This window comes from Oncorhynchus masou, chromosome 27 (genome assembly GCF_036934945.1).
Source record: "Oncorhynchus masou masou isolate Uvic2021 chromosome 27, UVic_Omas_1.1, whole genome shotgun sequence".
NCBI lineage: Eukaryota > Metazoa > Chordata > Actinopteri > Salmoniformes > Salmonidae > Oncorhynchus > Oncorhynchus masou.
The window spans coordinates 40,145,694-40,168,578 of NC_088238.1; the positions used below are offsets into that span (position 1 = coordinate 40,145,694).

A 22,885-nucleotide genomic window follows, 5' to 3' on the forward strand; every position below is an offset into this window, starting at 1 on the left:
ATTAGTTTGAAGCCCCTGAATGGGGGAAGCAGTGCTTGGTGATATTTTGACGATTCCTAAGCATACTTTAGATGTGTTATTTTTAGGATTAAAATATGGGATTGTTGCTGAAGTTGTGATATTGCTGTACTGAATATGCCACTCATGACCGAAAAGCAAGACGCAGCATTGTTCTTTCTCTTTGCCTGTAACCACATTTTAGTAGTCATGATTTCAAGGCATATTTTGTTTACATAATTCCAATTCAGCATGTTGTTAATTTGAGGTCTTTGAAGTGTGTCTTTGAAGTGAGTCCACTGACAGATTACGGTCTCTCTCTCCCCCCCCCCCCTCCATCTATCTCTCCCTCTCCATGTCTTTCTCCCTTATTTTCTACACCATCTGGAGAAGCCAGACAAGCGTTTCATCTGGCTTGTATTTACCGAAGCACCCTCACCACTGCTCAAAGATTTAGCACTATTTGTGGATAGGGTTCCAGGTGTGCAGTCCATATTGTTTTTACTCTCACAAAATACATTCACGCCACTATAACCTTTAACAACTGGACCTCCATACTCCCGTTATCTTCTCTTATATTACTTTTATTACATATGCAGTACCAGTCAAAAGTTTGGACACACCTACTCATTCAAGGGTTTTTCTTTATTTTTTTTACTATTTTCTACATTACAGAATAATAGTGAAGACATCAAAACTATGAAATAACCCATATGGAATCATGTAGTAACCAAAAAAGTGTTAAACAAATCAAACTATATTTTATATTTGAGATTCTTCAAAGTAGCCACCCTTTGCCTTGATGACAACTTTGCATACTCTTGGCATTCTCTCAAACAGCTTCACGAGGTAGTCACCTGGAATGTATTTCAATTAACAGGTGTGCCTTGTAAAAAGTTAATTTGTGGAATTTCTTTCCTTCTTAATGCTTTGAGCCCCTCAGTTGTGCTGTGACAAGGTAGAGGTGGTATACAGAAGATAGCCCTATTTGGTAAAATACCAAGTCCATGTTATGACACTCCATCATTACTTTAAGATATGAAGGTCAGTCAATATGGAACATTTCAAGTACTTTGAAAGTTTCTTCAAGTGTAGTCACAAAAACCATCAAGCGCTATAATGAAACTGGCTCCTAAGAGGACCACCACAGGAAAGGAAAACCTAGAGTTACCTCTGCTGCAGAAGATAAGTTCATTAGAGTTATCAGCCTCAGAAATTGCAGCCCAAATAAATGCTTCACAGTTCTCAACATCAACTGTATGGAGAAGACTGCGAGAATCAGGCCTTCATGGTCGAATTGCTGCAAAAGAAACCACTACTAAAGGAAACACCAATAAGGAGAATACTGCTTGGGCCAAGAAACACGAGCAATGGACATTAGACCGGTAGAAATCTGTCCTTTGGTCTCATTTTTGGTTCGAACTGCCATGTCTTTGTGAGACGCAGAGTAGGTGAACGGATGATCTCCATATGTGTGGCGCCCACCGTGAAGCATGGAGGAGAAGGTGTGATGGTGTGGAGATGTTTTTCTGGTGACACTATCATGATGTATTTAGAATTCAAGGCACACTTAACCAGCATGGCTACCACAGCATTCTGCAGCAATACGCCAACCCATCTGGTTTGCGCTTAGTGGGACTATAATTTGTTTTTCAACAGGAAAATGATACAACACACCTCCAGGCTGTGTAAGGGCTATTTGACCAAAGAGAGTGATGGAGTGCTGCATCAGATGACCTGGCCACCACAATCACCCGACATCAACCCAATTGAGATGGTTTGGGATGAGTTGGACTGCAGAGTGAAGGAAAAGCAGCCAACAAGTGCTCAGTATATGTTGGAACTCCTTCAAGAAAAAGCATTCCAGGTGAAGCTGGTTGAGAGTGTGTAAAGCTGTCATCAAGGCAAATGGTGGCTATTTTGAAGAATCTAAAATATATTTTGATTTGTTTAACACTTTTTTGGTTACTACATGATTCCATATGTGTTATTTCATAGTTCTGATGTCTTCACTATTATTCCACAACATTTGACTGGTACTGTATGTCTTTCATGATTCATTCCTTTTACCATGACTTCATCTAATTTCAGGTCTTCAACTGAAGACAATTCTAGATATTGCTATATGATTTCTTTAAGTGAAATTGTTCAGTACGGCACAGAACCCTAATTGGCAAAATCACATCAACACATCTCAACAGTTTAAAAATCTCAAATTACATATGTACACGTCTTCAAACCCAACATACGACATCCACTTGGCACAATTTCCTCTGATACCTTAAACTCTCCATTCTTCTGCCAAACTCCAAACCAAGATGGTGGTTTGGTGGTTAATAAATTGTTGGTTCCTGAGTGCTAAACCTATTCGACTTGTACTGTGACATACTACTGAAGTTCTGGTCGGGCGAGAGGTTGATGCGGCGTACATTGAGGTCTGAGGCGAACGCTCGCGCTTTCTGGTAGAAGAAGAGTGAGAGCTCCCGATCAACCAGAAAGTTGTGGTAGATCGTAGCCAATCGTGTGCAAAGCTGGAGCTGGGACTTCTTGTTGCCGAGGTCCATGGCTGCTGCCAGCGCCAGGTGGTAGTACCCCGCGGCATCGTAGGGGTCCTAGAGGTCAAAGGTGAAAGGTTATGGGTCAGGGTTTAGCGGTGAAATTGGATGGGGTCAGTGGAGGAATCGTTAATGCTGTTTCGGGTCCATGTGAGTCAAGCAGTCTTATGAGTGGGAGAATAGGAACACAATGAAATGCAAATTCATGCATCTTCTTGGATCCTCTATGTTTTTCAGGGTTGGGGTCAACTCCATCATGACATGGAATTACTCCAAAGGAGTGCAATTCAAATCCTGTATTGACTGTAACTTAAGGTGGAATTGACTTCAACAACTCTCATGTACTCTTGTCAACCATCAGTTTTAAAATCAAAACCATTTGTATTTCTTTTCAATAGTGTATTTCAAACCTAAAATGCAAAAAACTGTCCATGTATAACTTCCATTGTTTTCAGATTATTTTACCTTCAGGTCATAGAAGATAATGTCCCCTAGCGTCTGATAGACTCGAACGTAGTACAGGGTTTCCTCATCAAACTCCAGGGGCGTGGGGCAGAGGGAGAGGGTCTTCAGGTAGTAGTGTTCAGCCAGTTCAAACTGACCCAGACAGTGGTACAGGGTGGCCAGCCGGTGGAAGGCCACACGCTCATTTAGACGATTTCCTATTTGAAAATATACAACCATCATTTCATTAGTATTTCTTTAATAAATGAGCTATAACCAGGCTATGGCATTTGCACTTGTCTTTTCTTCCCTGGCACAATTTCTGCTGATAATGGCTATTTTTCTGTTTTATTCTACCAAACTTAATTGAATGCATTCATGTAGGTTGCTGTGGATAAGAGGATATGCTAATTGTAAATGCAAATTTCTCTAGGGAAATACAAATAAGGACTAGCTGTGAATCTCACACTACTCCCTCGACCCTACCAACTCGCTCAGAGGGTCATCCATTGTCACGTGTTGTTGACAAAACTGAGGTTGACTTCCAGAAAGGGGCAAGGGGGAACAATAAACCCAACAACTTTACTTGAATGATGCAATTTATGTTCCACTTTTAAATAATAAAACAAGCTTGAAATTCAAATGAACAAATCATTTTTTTTCATGAACAAGTCATTTTACAAGATATAAACCTCAGTAACAGTTAAACATTTCATTTTGGGAGGTATTTCATCTTTTATGTGTCAAGTCTCGAAATCAGACATACAAAAATACACATGGTATATAATTCATTCTTAAATTCTCCATTCTTTTGTGTGAAATTGAGATAAACTCAAAAACAGTGGAATCCCATAAGACATGGCACTATTTCTGGACTAATTAGGCCCTACATCCTCCATCATTTTCACACCCTCAACTTTGGGACACTTATATGGCGGAGGCATGCGTCAACTCGCAAATGGAGGGCAGAGGGGCCAGGGGAAGGAGAAAGGGGTGATTTGGGATTCACCCTAGGTCTGGGCTAAGTTAAGTCTGACATCTGGTGGCCATAGCTAGAATACACTGGCTCTGTTGTGTCCTACCCAATGTAACACTGATGTCCAGGGCGGCCTGGGCGTACTCCACGGCCTCCCCATACAGCTTCAGTTGCAGTAGCAGCTCCACCAGCTTGTTAGACAGCCTTAGTCTGGCCTCTGTACTGCTGGTCCTCACAGCGATGGGCAGGGCACGGTCCTGGAGGCACACATGGATACACACACAGGTGAGATCACCTACAGTACCAGTCAAAAGTTTGGACACACCCACTCATTCAAGGGTTTTTCTTTATTTGTACTATTTTCTACATTGTAGAATAATAGTGAAGACATCAGAACTATGTTGAGATGTGTATGTTGGAAAAGCATTCCTCATGAAGCTGGTTGAGAGAATGCCAAGATTGTGCAAAGCTGTCATTAATGCAAAGGGTGGCTACTTTGAAGAATCTCAAATATAAAATCTATTTTTGATTTGATTAACACTTTCTTGGTTACTACATGATTCCATGTGTTATTTCATAGTTTTGATGTCTTCACTATTATCCTGCAATGTAGAAAATAGTAAAAATAAAGAAAAACCCTGGAATGAGTAGGTGTGTCCAAACTTTTGACTGGTACTGTACATGTACACACACAAAGACATTAGGTCACACACACATGTAGACATACACATGCATGCATGCATGCACACACACACACCCTCTGTCCTACCCCATATAAGCAGTATGTGTGTGTACCCTATAGAAGCAGACAGCCTTCTCTCTCTCCTGGTTGAGGTTGAAGAAGACATCCCCTGCTGCCTCCAGCAGCTGTAGGATAAAGTGTGTGTCTCCTGTACTCAGACCCACATCTTGGGCCACCTGCGAGGAATACAAGAATCATTAAGTCAATATAACTCTGAGTCAATGCTGTCTGCTCTGTATAATAGAATATAATACAGTAGAATAGGTTCTGACCTGTACATAGAGGTCCACCAGTTCGGTTTGGCCCAGCATTTGGTATATCTTCCCAGCCTGCAGCCAGGCATATGCCTCCTTTTCCTTCCGGCCCAGGTCGATGAAGATACCCAGGCTACGCTTGGTGTAGTCCAGAGCCGACCGCCTAGCCCTGGACACGGAGATAGAAAGGAAGGGACAGGAATATTATAATTTGCTGCACACTAGAGACAGACAGACATACACACATCTCACACACACACACACCCCTGCCCACTCCACACACACCTCTCTGTCCCCAGACTGAGGTATAGCTGGCTGATGGTCTCCAGCACCTCCCCCTCCTGTCCCCTGTCTCCCCGGGTCGCCAGTATGGCAAGCTGATGTTCGTTGTAGATTATGCACTGAGCTTCGTCAGAACATACCGCTCCGTACAGGTGGCACAGACGCCGCGTCGCACTTAACTGACCTGAGACACACATAACATGGATGGGTAGAGTCAGGACAACATAGCAACAGTATATACACGGAGTGTACAAAACATTAGGAACACCTTCCTACTATTGAGTTGCACCCCCTTTTGCCCTCAGAACAGCCTCAGTTTGTCTGTCCATGGATTCTACAAGATGTGGAAAGTGTTCCACAGGGATGCTGGCCCATGTTGACTCCAATGCTTGGATAATTAAGTTCTGGTCAAATCACAAAAAAAGAACACAACTTTTTGGCTTATTCAACACCCTAAAATTGCCACTTTCTATCATTTGCCTGAAATTACACAAGAATGTTACAAAACCTCCAGGGCGCCCTATTGTAGAGGACATGGACTCAGTAACGGCCCCTTTATCAACTTTTGTTGATTTATTTTATTTTATTAGACCACTCGCAGAACAGCTCCCCTCCTTTGTAAAGGACACCAGCAGTATGATCTCTATTATTGAACCTATTGATCCTCTCCCTGATAATACTTTGTTAGTTACCGGTACTTTTGATGTTGAGTTGTTATACACGAATATTCCACACGAGGGCGGTATTGAAGCCATGGAACATTTTCTTTTGCAACGTTACCTGAATGAACTACATTCCAGTGCATGCATTACAACATTGGCTGAAATAGTACTTAATGTTTCTAAATTATTTCTTTATTCAGAGGAAGGGTACTGCTATGGGATCCCCTATTGCTCCTAACTATGCTAATTTGTTAGTGGGTTACATGGAGAAACAGTACATTTTCAATCCTCTCTAAAATGTTTTCTTGCCCAACATTATTATTTGAAAACGGTCCATTGATGATTGTTTTGTTGTATGGTGGAGTGATGCACAACAGCCCTAGGCATTCCATGCTTTTCTTAACTCTTGTTCTGAGCACCTGAGATTTACTACGCAATCTGACACACAAATAGTTTCCCTGATCTTCCGATTTTGTGTGGGGATAACGTTCTATACACTGATATTTACAGGAAACCTACTGATCGAAACAGTGATAGTTGTCCGCTTCCCTTGAAAAACAGTTTCACCTTCAGCCAATTCTGTCGAAACAAAAGAATTTGCAAAAAAACTATCAGATTTCAACAGCAATGGTCAGATTAATACTGCCGCTGGGAAATTCAAAACAAATCGATACATTAACTTTTTCAAGGACAGTCTGGCAAAAAAAGCATTCTTGCGTTCTAACTACCCGCTATGCTCTGAACAAATTAAGGGAATCGTCCACAAACATTGGCATATTCTAAGATCCGCTGACAGTATCGGTAATATGTTTTCAGACCCTCCCGTGGATGTATTCTCGCGGGGCAGAAATACCAGAGATCAATTGGTAAACTCTGATTTCCCGCCCAGAGATTTCATCCGTCTATTTGCGCCTCTGCCGGATGGAAACTAAACTCAGCATAAAAAGAAACGTTCCTTTTTCAGGACACTGTCTTTCAAAGATTATTCTTAAAAATCCAAATAACATCATGATCCTCATTGTAAAGGGTTTAAGCACTGTTTCCCATGCTTGTTCAATGAACCATAGACAATTAAAGAACATGCACCTGTGGAACATTGTTAAGACACTAACAGCTTACAGACCATAGGCAATTAAGGTCACAGTTATGAAAACTTAGGACACTAAAAAGGCCTTTCTACTGACTCTGAAAAACACAAAAAGAAAGATGCCCAGGGTCCCTGCTCATCTGCGTGAACATGTCTTAGGCATGCTGCAAGGAGGAATGAGGACTGCAGATGTGGCCAGGGCAATAAATTGCAATGTCCGTACTGCAAGACGCCTAAGACAGTGCTACAGGGAGACAGGACGGACAGCTGATCGTCCTTGCAGTGGCAGACCACATGTAACAACACCTGCGCAGGATAGGTACATCCCAAAAAAAAAAGTGCCCTTCACTGACGAGTCGCGGTTTTGTCTCTCCAGGGGTGATGGTCGGATTTGCGTTTATCGTCGGAGGAATGAGCGTTACACCGAGGCCTGTACTCTGGAGTGGGATCGATTTGGAGGTGGAGGGTCCAACAGGAATGTCAGTGTTCTGCTATGGCCAGCGAAGAGCCCGGTTCTCAATCCCATTGAGCACGTCTGAGACCTGTTGGATCGGAGGGTGTGGGCTAGGACAATTCCCCCCAGAAATGTCTGGGAACTTGCAGGTGCCTTGGTGGAAGAGTGGGGTAACATCTCACAGCAATAACTGGCAAATCTGGTGCAGTCCATGAGTAGGAGATGCACTGCAGTACTTAATACAGCTGGTGGCCACACCAGATACTGACTGTTACTTTTGATTTTGAACCCCCCTTTGTTCAGGGACACATTATTCCATTTCTGTTAGTCACATGTCTGTGGAACTTGTTCAGTTTATGTCTCAGTTGTTGAATCTTGTTATATTCATACAAGTATTTACACATGTTAAGTTTGCTGAAAATAAACTCAGTTGACAGTGAGAGGACTTTTTTGTTGTTGCTGAGTTTAAAGCAATGGCTGAGATCCTTCAAACACCCCCAAACAGGGAAACTGTTATTTATCTTATAACTTGTCCTTGTGGTAAAACATTATGTGGATAAAACAAAGCGCAAATTAAAAGTACGAATCTCTGAGCATCGTAGCGCCATTAGGTGCAAAAACATTACTTCCCCAGTTGGGGCCCACTAGTTGGATGCGAACCACTCGATTTCGTCCCTACATTATATCGGCATCGAACATGTCACCCTCCCTAGGAGAGGGGGGTGACCTCAAAATCGAAATGTCGAAAGTCGAAATGTTGCAGTGCTTGAGGTGTCACTACAGACCTGGGTTCAATCCCAGGCTGTGTCACAGCTGGCCGTGAATGGGAAACCCATGAGGCGGTGCGCAATTGACCCAGCATCGTTCGGGTTAAGGGAGGGTTTGGCTGGCCTGGATATCCTTGTCGCTTCGCACTCTAGCAACACCTGTGGCGAGCCGGGCACATGCACCCTGACACGTCGCCAGGTGTGCGGTGTTTGGCATGCGGCTGTACTTTGCCCCTCCCCCCTTGTCCTAGAGTGTGCGGCTCTGCTACCCAACACCTCACCTAAACAGGTGTGCGTTTCTTTCGCCTGCCCACTCCAATGATTCCCACAGTTGTGTCAAGTTGGCTGGATGTCATTTGAGCGGTGGACCATTCTTGATACACAAGGGGAACTGTTTGACCTTGAAAAACCCAGTAGCGTTGCAGTTATTGACACAAACCGGAGCACCTGGCACACACTACCATACCCCGATCAAAGGCACTTGAATATGTTATCTTGCCCATTCACCCTCTGAATGGCACACTTGTCTCAATTGCCTTCTTCAACCTGTCTCCTCCCCTTCAGCTACACGGATTGAAGTGGATTTAACAAGTGACATCAATAAGGGATCATAGCTTTCACTTGGATTCACCTGGTCAGTCTATGTCATGGAAAGAGCACATGTTCATAATGTTTTGTACACTCAGTGTATATGTGACCAAAAGTGATTCAAACCTCTCCTGCAGGCCACAGGACTGTTAGCCTGCTAAGCTCGAGTTGTTAATGGATACGGACTCAAAACATATTTGGGGATGAAATGATGAATCAGGAATCTTGTATGTGGAATTCATTTCACGTGTGTGTGTGTGTGTGTGTGTGTGTGTGTGTGTGTGTGTGTGTGTGTGTGTGTGTGTGTGTGTGTGTGTGTGTGTGTGTGTAAGTTGACCATTTCTATTCTACACACTTACACTGAGAAAAGGAGGTAAGCAGTAAAAACACTTACTGTCTAAATGGTTTGACTTAATGGCCATCAGCAGAGCCCACTCAAAGTAGATCTTCCCTCTTTCCAGGAATCTCTGGTTCACACAGTGTTGTCCCAGCTCCAGCAGCACTGTTATAAAGTTCACCTCATGCTCCTCTCCACCCAGCTCTGAGAACAGCTCCACGGCTTCCGTGAGATGCCTCTCCGCCAGACCCTTGAATTTTATTTTGGGTGAAATAATATATACAGTGGGGAGAACAAGTATTTGATACACTGCCGATTTTGCAGGTTTTCCTATTCACAAAGCATGTAGAGGTCTGTGATTTTTATCATAGGTACACTTCAATTGTGAGAGACGGAATCCAAAACAAAAATGATTATTATAAGTAAAAAGTATTATTTTTAAGTAATTCATTTGCATTTTATTGCATGACATAAGTATTTGATCACCTACCGACCAGTACGAATTCCGGCTCTCACAGACCTGTTAGTTTTTCTTTAAGAATCCCTCCTGTTCTCCACTCATTACCTGTATTAACTGCACCTGTTTGAACTCGTTACCTGTATAAAAGACCTGTCCACACACTCAATCAAACAGACTCAACCTCTCCACAATGGCCAAGACCAGAGAGCTGTGTAAGGACATCAGGGATAAAATTGTAGACCTGCACAAGGCTGGGATGGGCTACAGGACAATAGGCAAGCAGCTTGGTGAGAAGGCAACAACTGTTGGCGCAATTATTAGAAAATGGAAGAAGTTCAAGATGACGGTCAATCACCCTCGGTCTGGGGCTCCATGCAAGATCTCACCTCGTGGGGTATCAATGATCATGAGGAAGGTGAGGGATCAGCCCAGAACTACACGGCAGGACCTGGTCAATGACCTGAAGAGAGCTGGGACCACAGTCTCAAAGAAAACCATTAGTAACACACTACGCCGTCATGGATTAAAATCCTGCAGCGCACGCAAGGTCCCCCTGCTCAAGCCAGCGCATGTCCAGGCCCGTCTGAAGTTTGCCAATGACCATCTGGATGATCCAGAGGAGGAATGGGAGAAGGTCATGTGGTCTGATGAGACAAAAATAGAGCTTTTTGGTCTAAACTCTACTCGCTGTGTTTGGAGGAAGAAGAACGATGAGTACTACACCAATAACATCATCCCAACCGTGAAGCATGGAGGTGGAAACATCATTCTTTGGAGATGCTTTTCTGCAAAGGGGACAGGACGACTGCACCATACTGAGGGGAGGATGGATGGGGCCATGTATCGCGAGATCTTGGCCAACAACCTTATTCCCTCAGTAAGAGCATTGAATTTTTTTATATTTTTTTTAACCTTTATTTAACCAGGCAAGTCAGTTAAGAACAAATTCTTATTTTCAATGACGGCCTGGGAACAGTGGGTTAACTGCCTGTTCAGGGGCAGAACATTTACATTTACATTTAAGTCATTTAGCAGACGCTCTTATCCAGAGCGACTTACAAATTGGTGAATTCACCTTCTGACATCCAGTGGAACAGCCACTTTACAATAGTGCATCTAAATCATTTAAGGGGGGTGAGAAGGATTACTTTATCCTATCCTAGGTATTCCTTGAAGAGGTGGGGTTTCAGGTGTCTCCGGAAGGTGGTGATTGACTCCGCTGTCCTGGCGTCGTGAGGGAGTTTGTTCCACCATTGGGGTCCAGAGCAGCGAACAGTTTTGACTGGGCTGAGCGGGAACTGTACTTCCTCAGTGGTAGGGAGGCGAGCAAGCCAGAGGTGGATGAACGCAGTGCCCTTGTTTGGGTGTAGGGCCTGATCAGAGCCTGGAGGTACTGCGGTGCCGTTCCCCTCACAGCTCCGTAGGCAAGCACCATGGTCTTGTAGCGGATGCGAGCTTCAACTGGAAGCCAGTGGAGAGAGCGGAGGAGCGGGGTGACGTGAGAGAACTTGGGAAGGTTGAACACCAGACGGGCTGCGGCGTTCTGGATGAGTTGTAGGGGTTTAATGGCACAGGCAGGGAGCCCAGCCAACAGCGAGTTGCAGTAATCCAGACGGGAGATGACAAGTGCCTGGATTAGGACCTGCGCCGCTTCCTGTGTGAGGCAGGGTCGTACTCTGCGGATGTTGTAGAGCATGAACCTACAGGAACGGGCCACCGCCTTGATGTTAGTGGGCTCTGCTGATGACCATTAAGTCAAACCATTTAGACAGATTTGTACCTTGTCAGCTCGGGGGTTTGAACTCACAACCTTCCGGTTACTAGTCCAACGCTCTAACTACTAGGCTACACTGCCGCCCCAGAATATGGGTCGTGGCTGGGTCTTCCAGCATGATAACGACCCGAAACACACAGCCAGGCCAACAAAGGAGTGGCTCCGTACGAAGTATCTCAAGGTTCTGGAGTGGCCTAGCCACTCTCCAGACCTGACCCCAATAGAAAATCTTTGGAGGGAGCTGAAAGTCCATATTGTCCAGCGAAAGCCCTGAAACCTGAAGGATCTGGAGTAGGTCTGTATGGAGGAGTGGGCCAAAATCCCTGCTGCAGTGTGTGCAAACCTGGTCAAGAACTACAGGAAACGTATGATCTCTGTAATTGCAAACAAAGGTTTCTGTACCAAATATTAAGTTCTGCTTTTCTGATGTATCAAAAATACTTATGTCATGCAATAAAATGCAAATTAATTACTTAAAAATCATACAATGTGATTTTCTGGATTTTTGTTTTAGATTCCGTCTCTTACAGTTGAAGTGTACCCATGATAAAAATTACAGACCTCTACATGCATTGTAAGTAGGGAAAACCTGCAAAATCGTCAGTGTATCAAATATTTGTTCTCCCCACTGTATACTGAACAAAAATATGAACGCAACATGCCACAATTTCAAAGATTTTACTGAGTTACAGTTCATATAATGAATTCAATCAATTGAAATACACTTATTCGGCCCTAATATATCACATGACTGGGAATACAGATATGCATCTGTTGGTCACAGATACCTTTATATAAAAAAGGTAGGGGCATGGATCAGAATACCAGTCAGTATCTGGTGTGACCACCATTTGCCTCCTTCAGCACAACACATCTCCTTTGCGTAGAGTTGATCAGGCTGTTGATTGTGGCCTATGGAATGTTGTCCCACTCCTCTTCAATGGCTCTGGATATTGGTGAGAAATGGAACACTGTCGTAAAACCTCAATCCAGAGCATCCCAAACATGCTCAAAGGGTGACATGTCTGGTGAGTATGCAGGCCATGGAAGAACTGGGACCTTTTCAGCTTCCAGGAATCGTGTACAGATCCTTGTGACATGGGGCCGTGCATTATCATGCTGAAACATGAGGTGATGGCGGTGGATGAATGGGACGACAATGGGCCTCAGGATCTCGTCATGGTATCTCTGTGCATTCAAATTGCCATCGATAAAATGCAGTTGTGTTAGTTGTCTGTAGCTTTTGCCTTCCTGCCTGCCTGCCCATAACATAACCCCACCACCACGGGGCACTCTGTTCACAACGTTGACATCAGAAAACTGCTCACCCACAGAACTCCATAAATGTGGTCTGTGGTTGTGAGGCCGGTTGGAGGTACTGCCAAGTTCTCTAAAACAACGTTGAAGTTGGCTTATTGCAGAAAAATTTACATTCAATTTTCTGGCAAAAGCTCTGGTGGATATTCCTGCTGTCAGCATGCCAATTGTACGCTCCCTCAAAACTTGAAACATCCAAATTTTACAGTACACGTTTTATGTCCTCAGCACAAGGTGCACCTGTGTAATGGTCATGCTGTTTAATAAGCTTCTTAATATGCCACACCTGTCAGGTGGATGGATAATCTTGGAAAAGGAAAAATTCTGGGATCTTTTATTTCAGCTCATGAAACATGGGACCAACACTTTACATGTTGTGTTTATATTTTTGTTCTGTGTACATCTAGCAAGATGTGGATTTGATCCTAGAGGATATCACTAAAAAACATCAATTAAAACATTTATTTCCAAAGTGTTCCTCGATGGTAAAACAAACCATGTCGAATGTAAAAGACAAGAAGAAGTTGCAAATCCAAAACATTACAACCCTACCTTAGCCCCAGCCTTCAGACTCAGCAACCCCAGGTTAGCCTGCGCGACCGCCCAGTTGGCCCTGAGAGAAGGGTTTATTTCACAATAAGGAAACATTATATAGTATCAATAGCAGTGAAGGATGATCTATTTGATACAATGTACACATTTAAAACACACAAGAATGATCATTACCTGTCCTCAAACTCCTCACACACATAAATGGCCGCCTGGTAGCTTTCTGCCGCCCTCCGCAGGTCTCCTGTGCATCGAAGGGCCACACCCCTCATGTTGTGGACCAATCCTTAATGATTCAATTCATCAAACTTAATTTTTTCAATTGGGAAATTTGACAAAGAGCCAGGGTACAAACATACAGCAGATTTAAACATAAGTAAAACAGCAACGAGATCAGACCTTCCTGTGGAGTAGTGCAGTGTTCTGGCATGGAGGCCAGCACTGAGTCTAGAACATCAAGTGATACCTCCGGTTGGTTGTCACAGATGTGCAGCCAGGCTAGCCACACGAGGGCGCTGATGCGTTCAGGGCTGCTAGTGGCGCCCGATGAGGATGACGGCCCGCAATGATCGTCTATGAGAGTGTGCATGGAGCGCACCGCGCGTCCTAGTTTCCCGTGTTTCTGAAACAGTTGGGATAGACAGAGTGTGAGTGCCTGGCTTAGAGTGTGGTCACCATTGCCACCGACTCCAGCTAATTCTCCAGTGAAAGAGAGCGACCGGCTCAGATACAGAGCCACTTGAGCTGGAATGGTGTCTTCCTGCTTCCGGATCCCAAAGAGTCTGGCTGTGTTCTCCAGCACTAGCCCCATTCCATTCAGACAATCGGCTAGCGTAGCGGACGGATGCATTGTGGCTCTCCTGGCTGAGCTGACACAGAGATGGGGGAGGGAGAGCTGGCTGTACAGTCTCCCCAGGCTCAGGTAGCCATGGCTGGGCCTGACGCTCCGGACACCTGCTGGCTCTGCCGAGAGAACCAGAAGTCTCTCCAAGAACGGGACAGCGTCCGCCCCCTCGCCTCGCCTCCAGTGGAGCTTTGCTAGAAGGAAACAAGCACGTGCTTCAGCCATCTTGTTATGAGCGAGAACCGCTTTCTTCAGGATGAACTTGAGAACTTCAGAGTCTTTTTCTACAGTAGAGGCGCAGTCAGGGATACCCATAAGCAATGCAGCAATCCGCTCTGACAAAGCAAAGTACTTCTCTGTGTTTTTTTGCATGAGATAGATCACAGCTAGGTTTACGTAGATGTTAGCTAGCATTAGCATGTCTGTAAATCCATCTCGAGGGATGCTGAGGGCCTCCTCGAAGTAGACTCGAGCTTGGGAGAATTTTGAACTTCCCGCGCAGAGTTTCCCCAAAAGCAAACAGAGGCGGCTCTGCGACCAATGGAGACGCTTCTTCCTGGCCGTTTCCCTGGCTATGCCTAAGTATGCCACCAATTTGTCAATGTCGTCCGAGTGGCCGTTGAAAGTGTCAAGGAGCAGTTCTGGGGTTTGTCCGTAGAGGGTGCCAAAATCTGGCTTGTACTCAGAGCCGCCCAGAAAGTATAGAAGAGGAAGGAGGTTCTCTTGGTTGGTGATGGTGCCTTCCTCTACTGGGTGGACGGTGAAGTGAGGCCCACTGGGTAATGTAGTCTTAGAGGACACACTGTGGTCCTCCGGAGTTCCGTTTGTCATCACAGTCGCACAAGGCACTTTCTCCTTCCTTTCTTGTAGAATCTCTTCTATCTTCCTCTTCAGTTCTGCTTGTTGGTGAGCATCCATGTTTCCTTGGGAACCATCTGTAAGACATTAGATGAAGATGACTATTTATGATATGGTGGACATGTGGGTGGAGCCAGAATAAGTTCATTATTTGAATATTGTTTTATGTTGAGAAGAAAAACAATATAATACTCAAACCCAACCGTCCAGACTGTGCTAATTTTACAAAGCAAACAATAAATACGCCTACTTTGAGTTGGTTCCTTTGGAGAATCTGGTTGATCAATCAGATCTGGAATAAAAGGGATAATTCATGAATCAATATCAAAACTGACCGTCTTTTCACAGTATGGCAGTCGTAGAGAGCTGTTCATCACAAACAAAATGCACTTGCACATTTCTCAATTTCTGTCTCACCAAGTTTGTAGACGGATCCAACATCATTCTGGGAGATTTTCTTCAGCAAGGCAATAGTTTCTTCTTTGATCTGCTCTTCTTTCAGGTTAAAAAATAACCTTTCTTCTTGGTCTAGGAATATGTCCGCCAACCTAAAAGGGGATTGATGAAGCAAAAAAAGGTAGAATAATAACACTTTTTAAAAGGAACGCGAGGACCTTCTATGTGTGTTTGAACATCTAATTCACCATGGCTCTGAAAGCATTGTCCAAAGTCTATGTATATTTACTGCATACACTAGAATGGCTGATATCATAGAGCTGCATAGTTGCAGGGAAACATCATGACGCAGTTCATCAAAATATAACTCATCGGAAGGATACACTTACAAAGGATATCGGCTGATTGATTGAATGATCGATTGATAGAACTCAGGGAGATACACTTACTCACAAAGGGTATCATCAGCTGGCTTGACCAGTGTTGTCATCACCAGTCCCACCTCTCCTGTCCTCTCCAGCCTGCCAGTGAACCAATTGAAGCAAGACACCAACAGGCCCACAATGAGGATGTGATCACCCTGCTCCAGGCTCAGCTCATCTGGTCCTCCTGCGTCATACTCCACAGTGGCAATGCAGGAGCCTGTGGCTAGTATGAGGAGAGGAGTATACAGAGAGGGAAGGATGGAATAAGAATAGGGTTGGTTTAGAATTCCCCCCCCAGTGGGTTTAGAATTCCCCCAATAATTCAAATTCTATGGGAAAGAGACCGGACGGAGGAGACCTTAGAACTAAGGTATGTCTAGGAAATTATCCTACGGGTGGGAGACTGGGAAGTCAATGAAGAATACTACAGAACTAGATTACATTGATTTACTGTGTAGAAATCTGTACAGTGATGGAATCTGAACTGCTTACCAAACTGGCAGAGGAAGTCACATGCTGGCTTGCCACTACCAACTAAGATGTTCTCCGCACAGGATTTGAGGAACCATCTTTAAGGAGGGAAACAATGTCAAGTTTGTTTCTAAAATGCTATATATCACTTTTCAGAAATGTTGGTAAATGAGCTGTTATTGTTTAATAATTGTATGAACGATATTGGTGTGTTTTTTCTAGCTAATCTATCTATCTAATCTAATCATGGTATTGGGTTGTTCAATGACAGACATGTATTTGTTTAAAATCTATCACGATGGTTTCATTTCAGAAAGACATAAAAAAATATATTTTAAAAATAGTACATATCCGCCTCCTTCCTAGAGAAATAAGAAATGCTGCTAGGTTTAACACAGTCAAATGTAACAATTCACTTTTTTTTTATAAAGAACTGTACAAATGTCACATCTATATTTGTTTTAAAGAATTAAATTACAGGAGGTTGGTGGCACCTGAATTGGGGAGGATGGGCTCATGGTAATCGCCGGAGCGGCATAGGTGGAATGGTATCAAATATATCAAACACGTGGTTTCCATGTATTTGATGCCATTCCATTGGCTACGTTTCAGCCATTAGGATGAGACATCCTCCCCTCAGCAGTCCCCACTGAATTAAATGAAGTAATATGAGATCTGCATTTAAAACATTTACATTTAACACTTTAGCAAGTGTTCTTATTTTTTATTTTAAGTAGGCAAGTCAGTTAAGAACAAATTCTTATTTACAATGACCCTAACCCAGACAACGCTAGGCCAATTGTGTGCCACCCTATGGGACTCCAAATAACGTCCGGTTGTGATACAGCCTGGAATTGAACGAGGGTCTGTAGTGACATCTTTAGCACTGAGATGCAGTGCCTTCGTCTGCTGCGCCACTCGAGTGACCAGAGTGACTTAATGTTAGTGCATTCATCTTAAGATATCTAGGTGAGACAACCACATATCACAGTCAAATGTAAAGGATACGAGCATTCTATTCCAGCTATACAATGGATATATACAGTTGAAGTCAGAAGTTTACATACACCTTAGCCAAATACATTTAAACTCAGTTTTCACAATTCTTAACATTTAATCCTAGTACAAATTCCTTGTCTTAGGTCAGTTAGGATCACCACTTTATTTTAAGAATGTGAAATGTCCGAATAATAGTAGAGAGGATGATTTATTTCAGATTTTATTTCTATCATCACATTCCCAACAGAAGTTTGCATACACTCAATTAGTATTTGGTAGCATTGCCTTTAAATTGTTTAACTTGGGTCAAACGTTTCGGGTACCCTTCCACAAGCTTCCCACAATAAGTTGGGTGACTTTTGGCCCAGAGCCGGAGTAACTGAGTCAGGTTTGTAGGCCTCCTTGCTCGAACATGCTTTTCAGTTTTGCCCAGAAATTTTCTATGGGATTGAGGTCAGGGCTTTGTGATGGCCACTCCAATACCTTGACTTTGTTGTTGTTAAACCATTTTGCCACAACTTTGGAAGTATGCTTGGGGTCATTGTCCATTTGGAAGACCCATTTGTGACCAAGCTTTAACTTCCTGACTGATGTCTTGAGATGTTGCTTCAATATATCCACATAATTTTCCACCCTCATGATGCCATCTATTTTGTGAAGTGCACCAGTCCCTCCTGCAGCAAAGCACCCCACAACATGATGCTGCCATCCCCGTGCTTCACGGTTGGGATGGTGTTCTTCAGCTAGCAAGCCTCCCCCTTTTTCCTCCAAACATAACAATGGTCATTATGGCCAAACAGTTCTATTTTTGTTTCATCAGACCAGAGGACTTTCTCCAAAAGTACAATCTTTGTCCCCATGTGCAGTTACAAACCGTAGTCTGGCTTTTTTATGGCGGTTTTGGAGCAGTGGCTTCTTCCTTGCTGAGCGGCCTTTCAGGTTATGTCGATATAGGACTCGTTTTACTGTGGATATAGATACTTTTGTACCTGTTTCCTCCAGCATCTTTACAAGGTCCTTTGCTGTTGTTCTGGGATTGATTTGCACTTTTTGCACCAAAGTACGTTCATCTCTTGGAAACAGAACGTGTTTTCTTCCTGAGCGTTATGACGGCTGCGTGGTCCCATGGTGTTTATACTTGCGTACTATTGTTTGTACAGATGAACGTGGTACCTTCAGGAGTTTGGTAATTGCTCCCAAGGACGAACCAGACTTGTGAAGGTCTAACATTTTTTTCTGAGGTCTTGGCTGATTTCTTTTGATTTTCTGAGTTTGAAGGTAGGCCTTGAAATACAGGTACACCTCCAATTGACTCAAATTATGTCAATTAGCCTATCAGAAGCATATAAAGCTATGACATTAATTTCTGGAATTTTTCAAGCTATTTAAAGGCACAGTCAACTTAGTGTATGTAAACTTCTGACCACTGGAATTGTGATACTGTGAATTATAAGTGAAATAATCTGTTCTTAAACAATTGCTGGAAAAATTACTTGTGTCGTGCACAAAGTAGATGTCCTAACCGACTTGCCAAAACTATAATTTTTAACAAGAAATTTGTGCAGTGGTTGAAAAGCAAGTTTTAATGACTCCAACCTAAGTGTATGTAAACTTCCAACTTCAACTGTGGTGTTTTGCAAAGAAACACATTTGAAAACACATCTGAGAACAGTCATATTTTACACACATCTGAAGATACCCATAAGAAATCATTTCTAATGAAAAAACACAACGTGAAAAATTGGTGGAATAACATTTTGGAAATAAACTATTCATTAATACATACAGTACCAGTCAAAGGTTTGAACACACCTACTCATTCAAGGGTTTTTCTTTGTTTTTACTATGTTCTACATTGTAGAATAATAGTGAAGACATCAAAACAATGATGAAATAACACCTATGGAATCAAGTGTTAACCAACTGAAAATATATTTTATATTTTAAACAGTCATCAAGGCAGAGGGTGGCTACTTTGAAGAATCTAAAATATATCTTGATTTATTTAACGCTTTTTTGGTTACGACATGATTCCATGTGTTATTTCATAGTTTTGATGTCTTCACTATTAATTCTACAATGTATAAAATAGTAAAAATATTGAAAAATCTTTGAATGAGTAGATGTGTCTAAACTTCTGACTGGTACTGTATATATATTTATATTGCAGAATATTAACATTAATTATATATTTTACTGACTGGTGGAAGGGTATGACGGGCTCCAGGGCTGGTTTGGGCTTGGTCCCCCGGGCCCCATCCCCCAGGGACAGTACAGTCCACCCCGACTCCAAGAACGGGGGCTCGAACAGGGCTATGTCCCCCTGCTCCAGGTAGAGGTCACTACCAGAGGTGGAGCTGTCAAACATCTGGGTGGAACTGCAGCTGGCGAAGAAGGAACCTAAGAGAGGGGAAGAGATTTGCTAATATTTTATTTGAAGAGCTTCTAGGAATGTATAATATTGTACCTAATATCTGATAAAATCCCAGCTAGCAAATTTTGTTCCATGGAAGTTGTGGGAATGTACGTTTTTGGTGTCCCATTGGTTCTGGGAACAAAGTCATATGTTTCCTGACCGGTTGTCACGATCGTTATATAAATAACCGGACCAAGGCGCAGTGTGAGTAGAGTTCCACATATTTATTACAGTGAAACTTCAAAACAAAAAAACGTTATGCTGAAGTACTGACATTCCAACAAAAGAACGTTGTTTCTTAACATACTCTGAACATTCTGAGAACATGACTTTAAATAGAGACATGAGGAAAACCTGCAGAAAACATGATGCTGAAGTATTGAAATTCCAACAGAAGAATATTGTTTCTTAACTTCCTCTGGACGTTCTGAGAACATGACTTTGAATAGAACCATGAGGAAACCTGTAGAAAACGTTATGCATAAGTACTGAAATTCCCACCTAAGAAACATATGGTCCTCAGCTGGGTATCCTGCACGATTCCCAGAAGATTGTCGGAAGGTTGTATGCAATAGGACAACAACGCTCTCAGAAACATATGGTTTTCAGAACGTCATAAGCTAGTTGGGATAACTGTACCATCTTATAACACTATAAGATTATTTTTTTGAGGATTTGGCATGATTGGACTAGGGATCGAAGTCCCAACCTTCCACTCTTAGGTTGGACACTCTAACCATAAGGCCACTGAGTTGGTCAACAACAATGCACATTGCAAACATAGAAAAAAGCTGTCAGTCAGATATCTTCATGTTAAAATTAACAGCAACATTTTAGGAATGAGTTGAGAGTTAGAGAGTTACCCTCTTGCATGAGAATGCCTTTGTACATTAGGTTGAGAGTGTCCTCTTGGATAGAGATCTCTATGCCCACGTTCTTCTGGTCCATAGAGCTCAACCAGAAATCCTGGTCTAGGAGCAGGTTCTCCATGCACTGACCCAGAAAGCCTGGGGAACAGAGGTCAGAGGTTAGAGCGCAATAGGTCAAAGGTCAGCCAGAAGTCCTAGTCCAGCAGCAGGTTCTCCATACACTGGCCTAGGAAGCCTGGACAACAGAGTTCAACAGGTCAAGTTAGTGAGGAAACTGTCAATTAAAGTCCTACTCCAGTATGTATTTACCTAGTATTTGTTAAGAAATTATGTAGCTAGTACTTTCATGTTCAAAGAAAATATAACACGTTTGATTCGAACATGTAATTAATCAAATTCAAATGCATTTATGCATTTATAAAGCCCTTTATCATCAGCAGAGGTCACAAAGTGCTATACGGAAACCCAGCCTAAAACCCCACACAGCAAGGAATGCAGATGTAGAAGCACTGTGGCCAAGTTTCCTCTCATCCCATACAAACAGAGTAGGTTGTTCTGTAGTTTCCCTTATCTGTGTGTTTATAAGACATACCCATTGTGTAATATGTGGTGAACTTCCATATCTCTTCGAATGTTTTGAATGCGACGAATATAACGTTTTCTTCACTGTTGATGGTGACCAGCCTGGCAGAGAGTTCCTTAAGAACATGAGAGGAGAACAGAGGAGAGGTTGTATATGAGATGTTGACTCATTTAAACCTGTTTGGTCAATATGAAGCAATGTAATCTGTGATACGTATTGGTATTCAATGTGAACAATCACAAACTGATAACAAAACCATCTAAAGGGATACTTTGGGATTTTGGCAATCTATCTACTTCCCCAGAATCAGATTAACTCGTGGATACTATTTTTATGTCTCTGTGTCCAGTATGAAGGACGTTAGAGGTAGTTTTGCAAGCCAATGCTAACTAGTGTTAGCACAATGACTGGAAGTCTATGTAGCGGCAAAGCAGGTTATAACAAATCTGCAAAAATGGCACCACCATACATAAGGCATTCCTTCCATTCAATCTATCTTTACACACTTGCGATAATTCCACAAAAGCTGTGACAAAGCATGTTGACCAAGTGGGGTGTGACTGAGAACAGTATCATAGCGAATGCGGTTTAGCTGTACATATAGACGACTCTTGAAAAAAACATATTGCCTCAACAAGACTTACCTGGATACATAAAGGTTGAACGAAGAGGGTCATACCGTAAAGAGAGCGTTGACCTCCGCGCTGTCGGCCTCCAGAAGGCAGAGTTTCCCCCGCAGCACTTCCTGAGACCCCTCGTCTGCAGGGTGCCTGTCGGGCCCCTCCACCATGGCCAGCAACATGGGTAGAGCTGGAACACAACGGGTGCCTGTAGGCAGGAAGCCCCCCCTCCACCATGGCCAGCAACATGGGTAGAGCTGGAACACAACGTGACAGGAACACAATATGATACAACGGTAGGCAGGAAGCCTGTCGGGCCCCTCCACCATGGCCAGCAACATGGGTAGAGCTGGAACACAACGTACAGGAACACAATATGATACATGTAGGCAGGAAGCCTGTCGGGCCCCTCCACCATGGCCAGCAACATGGGTAGAGCTGGAACACAACGTGACAGGAACACAATATGATACAACAACATGTAGGCAGGAAGCCTGTCGGGCCCCTCCACCATGGCCAGCAACATGGGTAGAGCTGGAACACAACGTGACAGGAACACAATATGATACAACAACATGTAGGCAGGAAGCCTGTCGGGCCCCTCCACCATGGCCAGCAACATGGGTAGAGCTGGAACACAACGTGACAGGAACACAATATGATACAACAACATGTAGGCAGGAAGCCTGTCGGGCCCCTCCACCATGGCCAGCAACATGGGTAGAGCTGGAACACAACGTGACAGGAACACAATATGATACAACAACATGTAGGCAGGAAGCCTGTCCGGCCCCTCCACCATGGCCAGCAACATGGGTAGAGCTGGAACACAACGACAGGAACACAATATGATACAACAACATGAAGGAAGCCTGTCGGGCCCCTCCACCATGGCCAGCAACACAGGAACACAATATGTAGAGCAGGAAGGAACACAATATGATACAACAACATGTAGGCAGGAAGCCTGTCGGGCCCCTCCACCATGGCCAGCAACATGGGTAGAGCTGGAACACAACGTGACAGGAACACAATATGATACAACAACATGTAGGCAGGAAGCCTGTCCGGACCCTCAACCATGGCCAGCAGCATGGGCGACGCTACAACAACACGATACATCTAAAATGGCACCCTATTCTTTATACAGTATAGTGCA

The 22,885-nt window shown here is 43.4% G+C and overlaps 1 protein-coding gene across 1 annotated transcript; it reads right to left on the bottom strand.

Annotated features, from left to right (window-relative positions):
- Positions 1-2,027: 2,027 nt before the first annotated feature.
- On the bottom strand, positions 2,028-21,906 carry LOC135516137 (SH3 domain and tetratricopeptide repeat-containing protein 1-like). The gene is made up of 18 exons (XM_064940206.1): positions 21,786-21,906; positions 21,116-21,221; positions 20,518-20,661; positions 19,440-19,638; positions 16,261-16,337; positions 15,793-15,991; positions 15,365-15,495; positions 15,198-15,239; positions 13,645-15,024; positions 13,423-13,531; positions 13,249-13,309; positions 9,203-9,395; positions 5,254-5,434; positions 4,987-5,137; positions 4,768-4,890; positions 4,079-4,229; positions 3,018-3,214; positions 2,028-2,609 (listed from the first exon to the last, which is right to left on the bottom strand). The coding sequence occupies exons 1-18, from the start codon at positions 21,894-21,896 to the stop codon at positions 2,331-2,333; spliced, it is 3,834 nt and encodes a 1,277-aa protein (XP_064796278.1). The 5' UTR covers positions 21,897-21,906; the 3' UTR covers positions 2,028-2,330.
- Between the last annotated feature and the right edge of the window lie 979 nt (positions 21,907-22,885).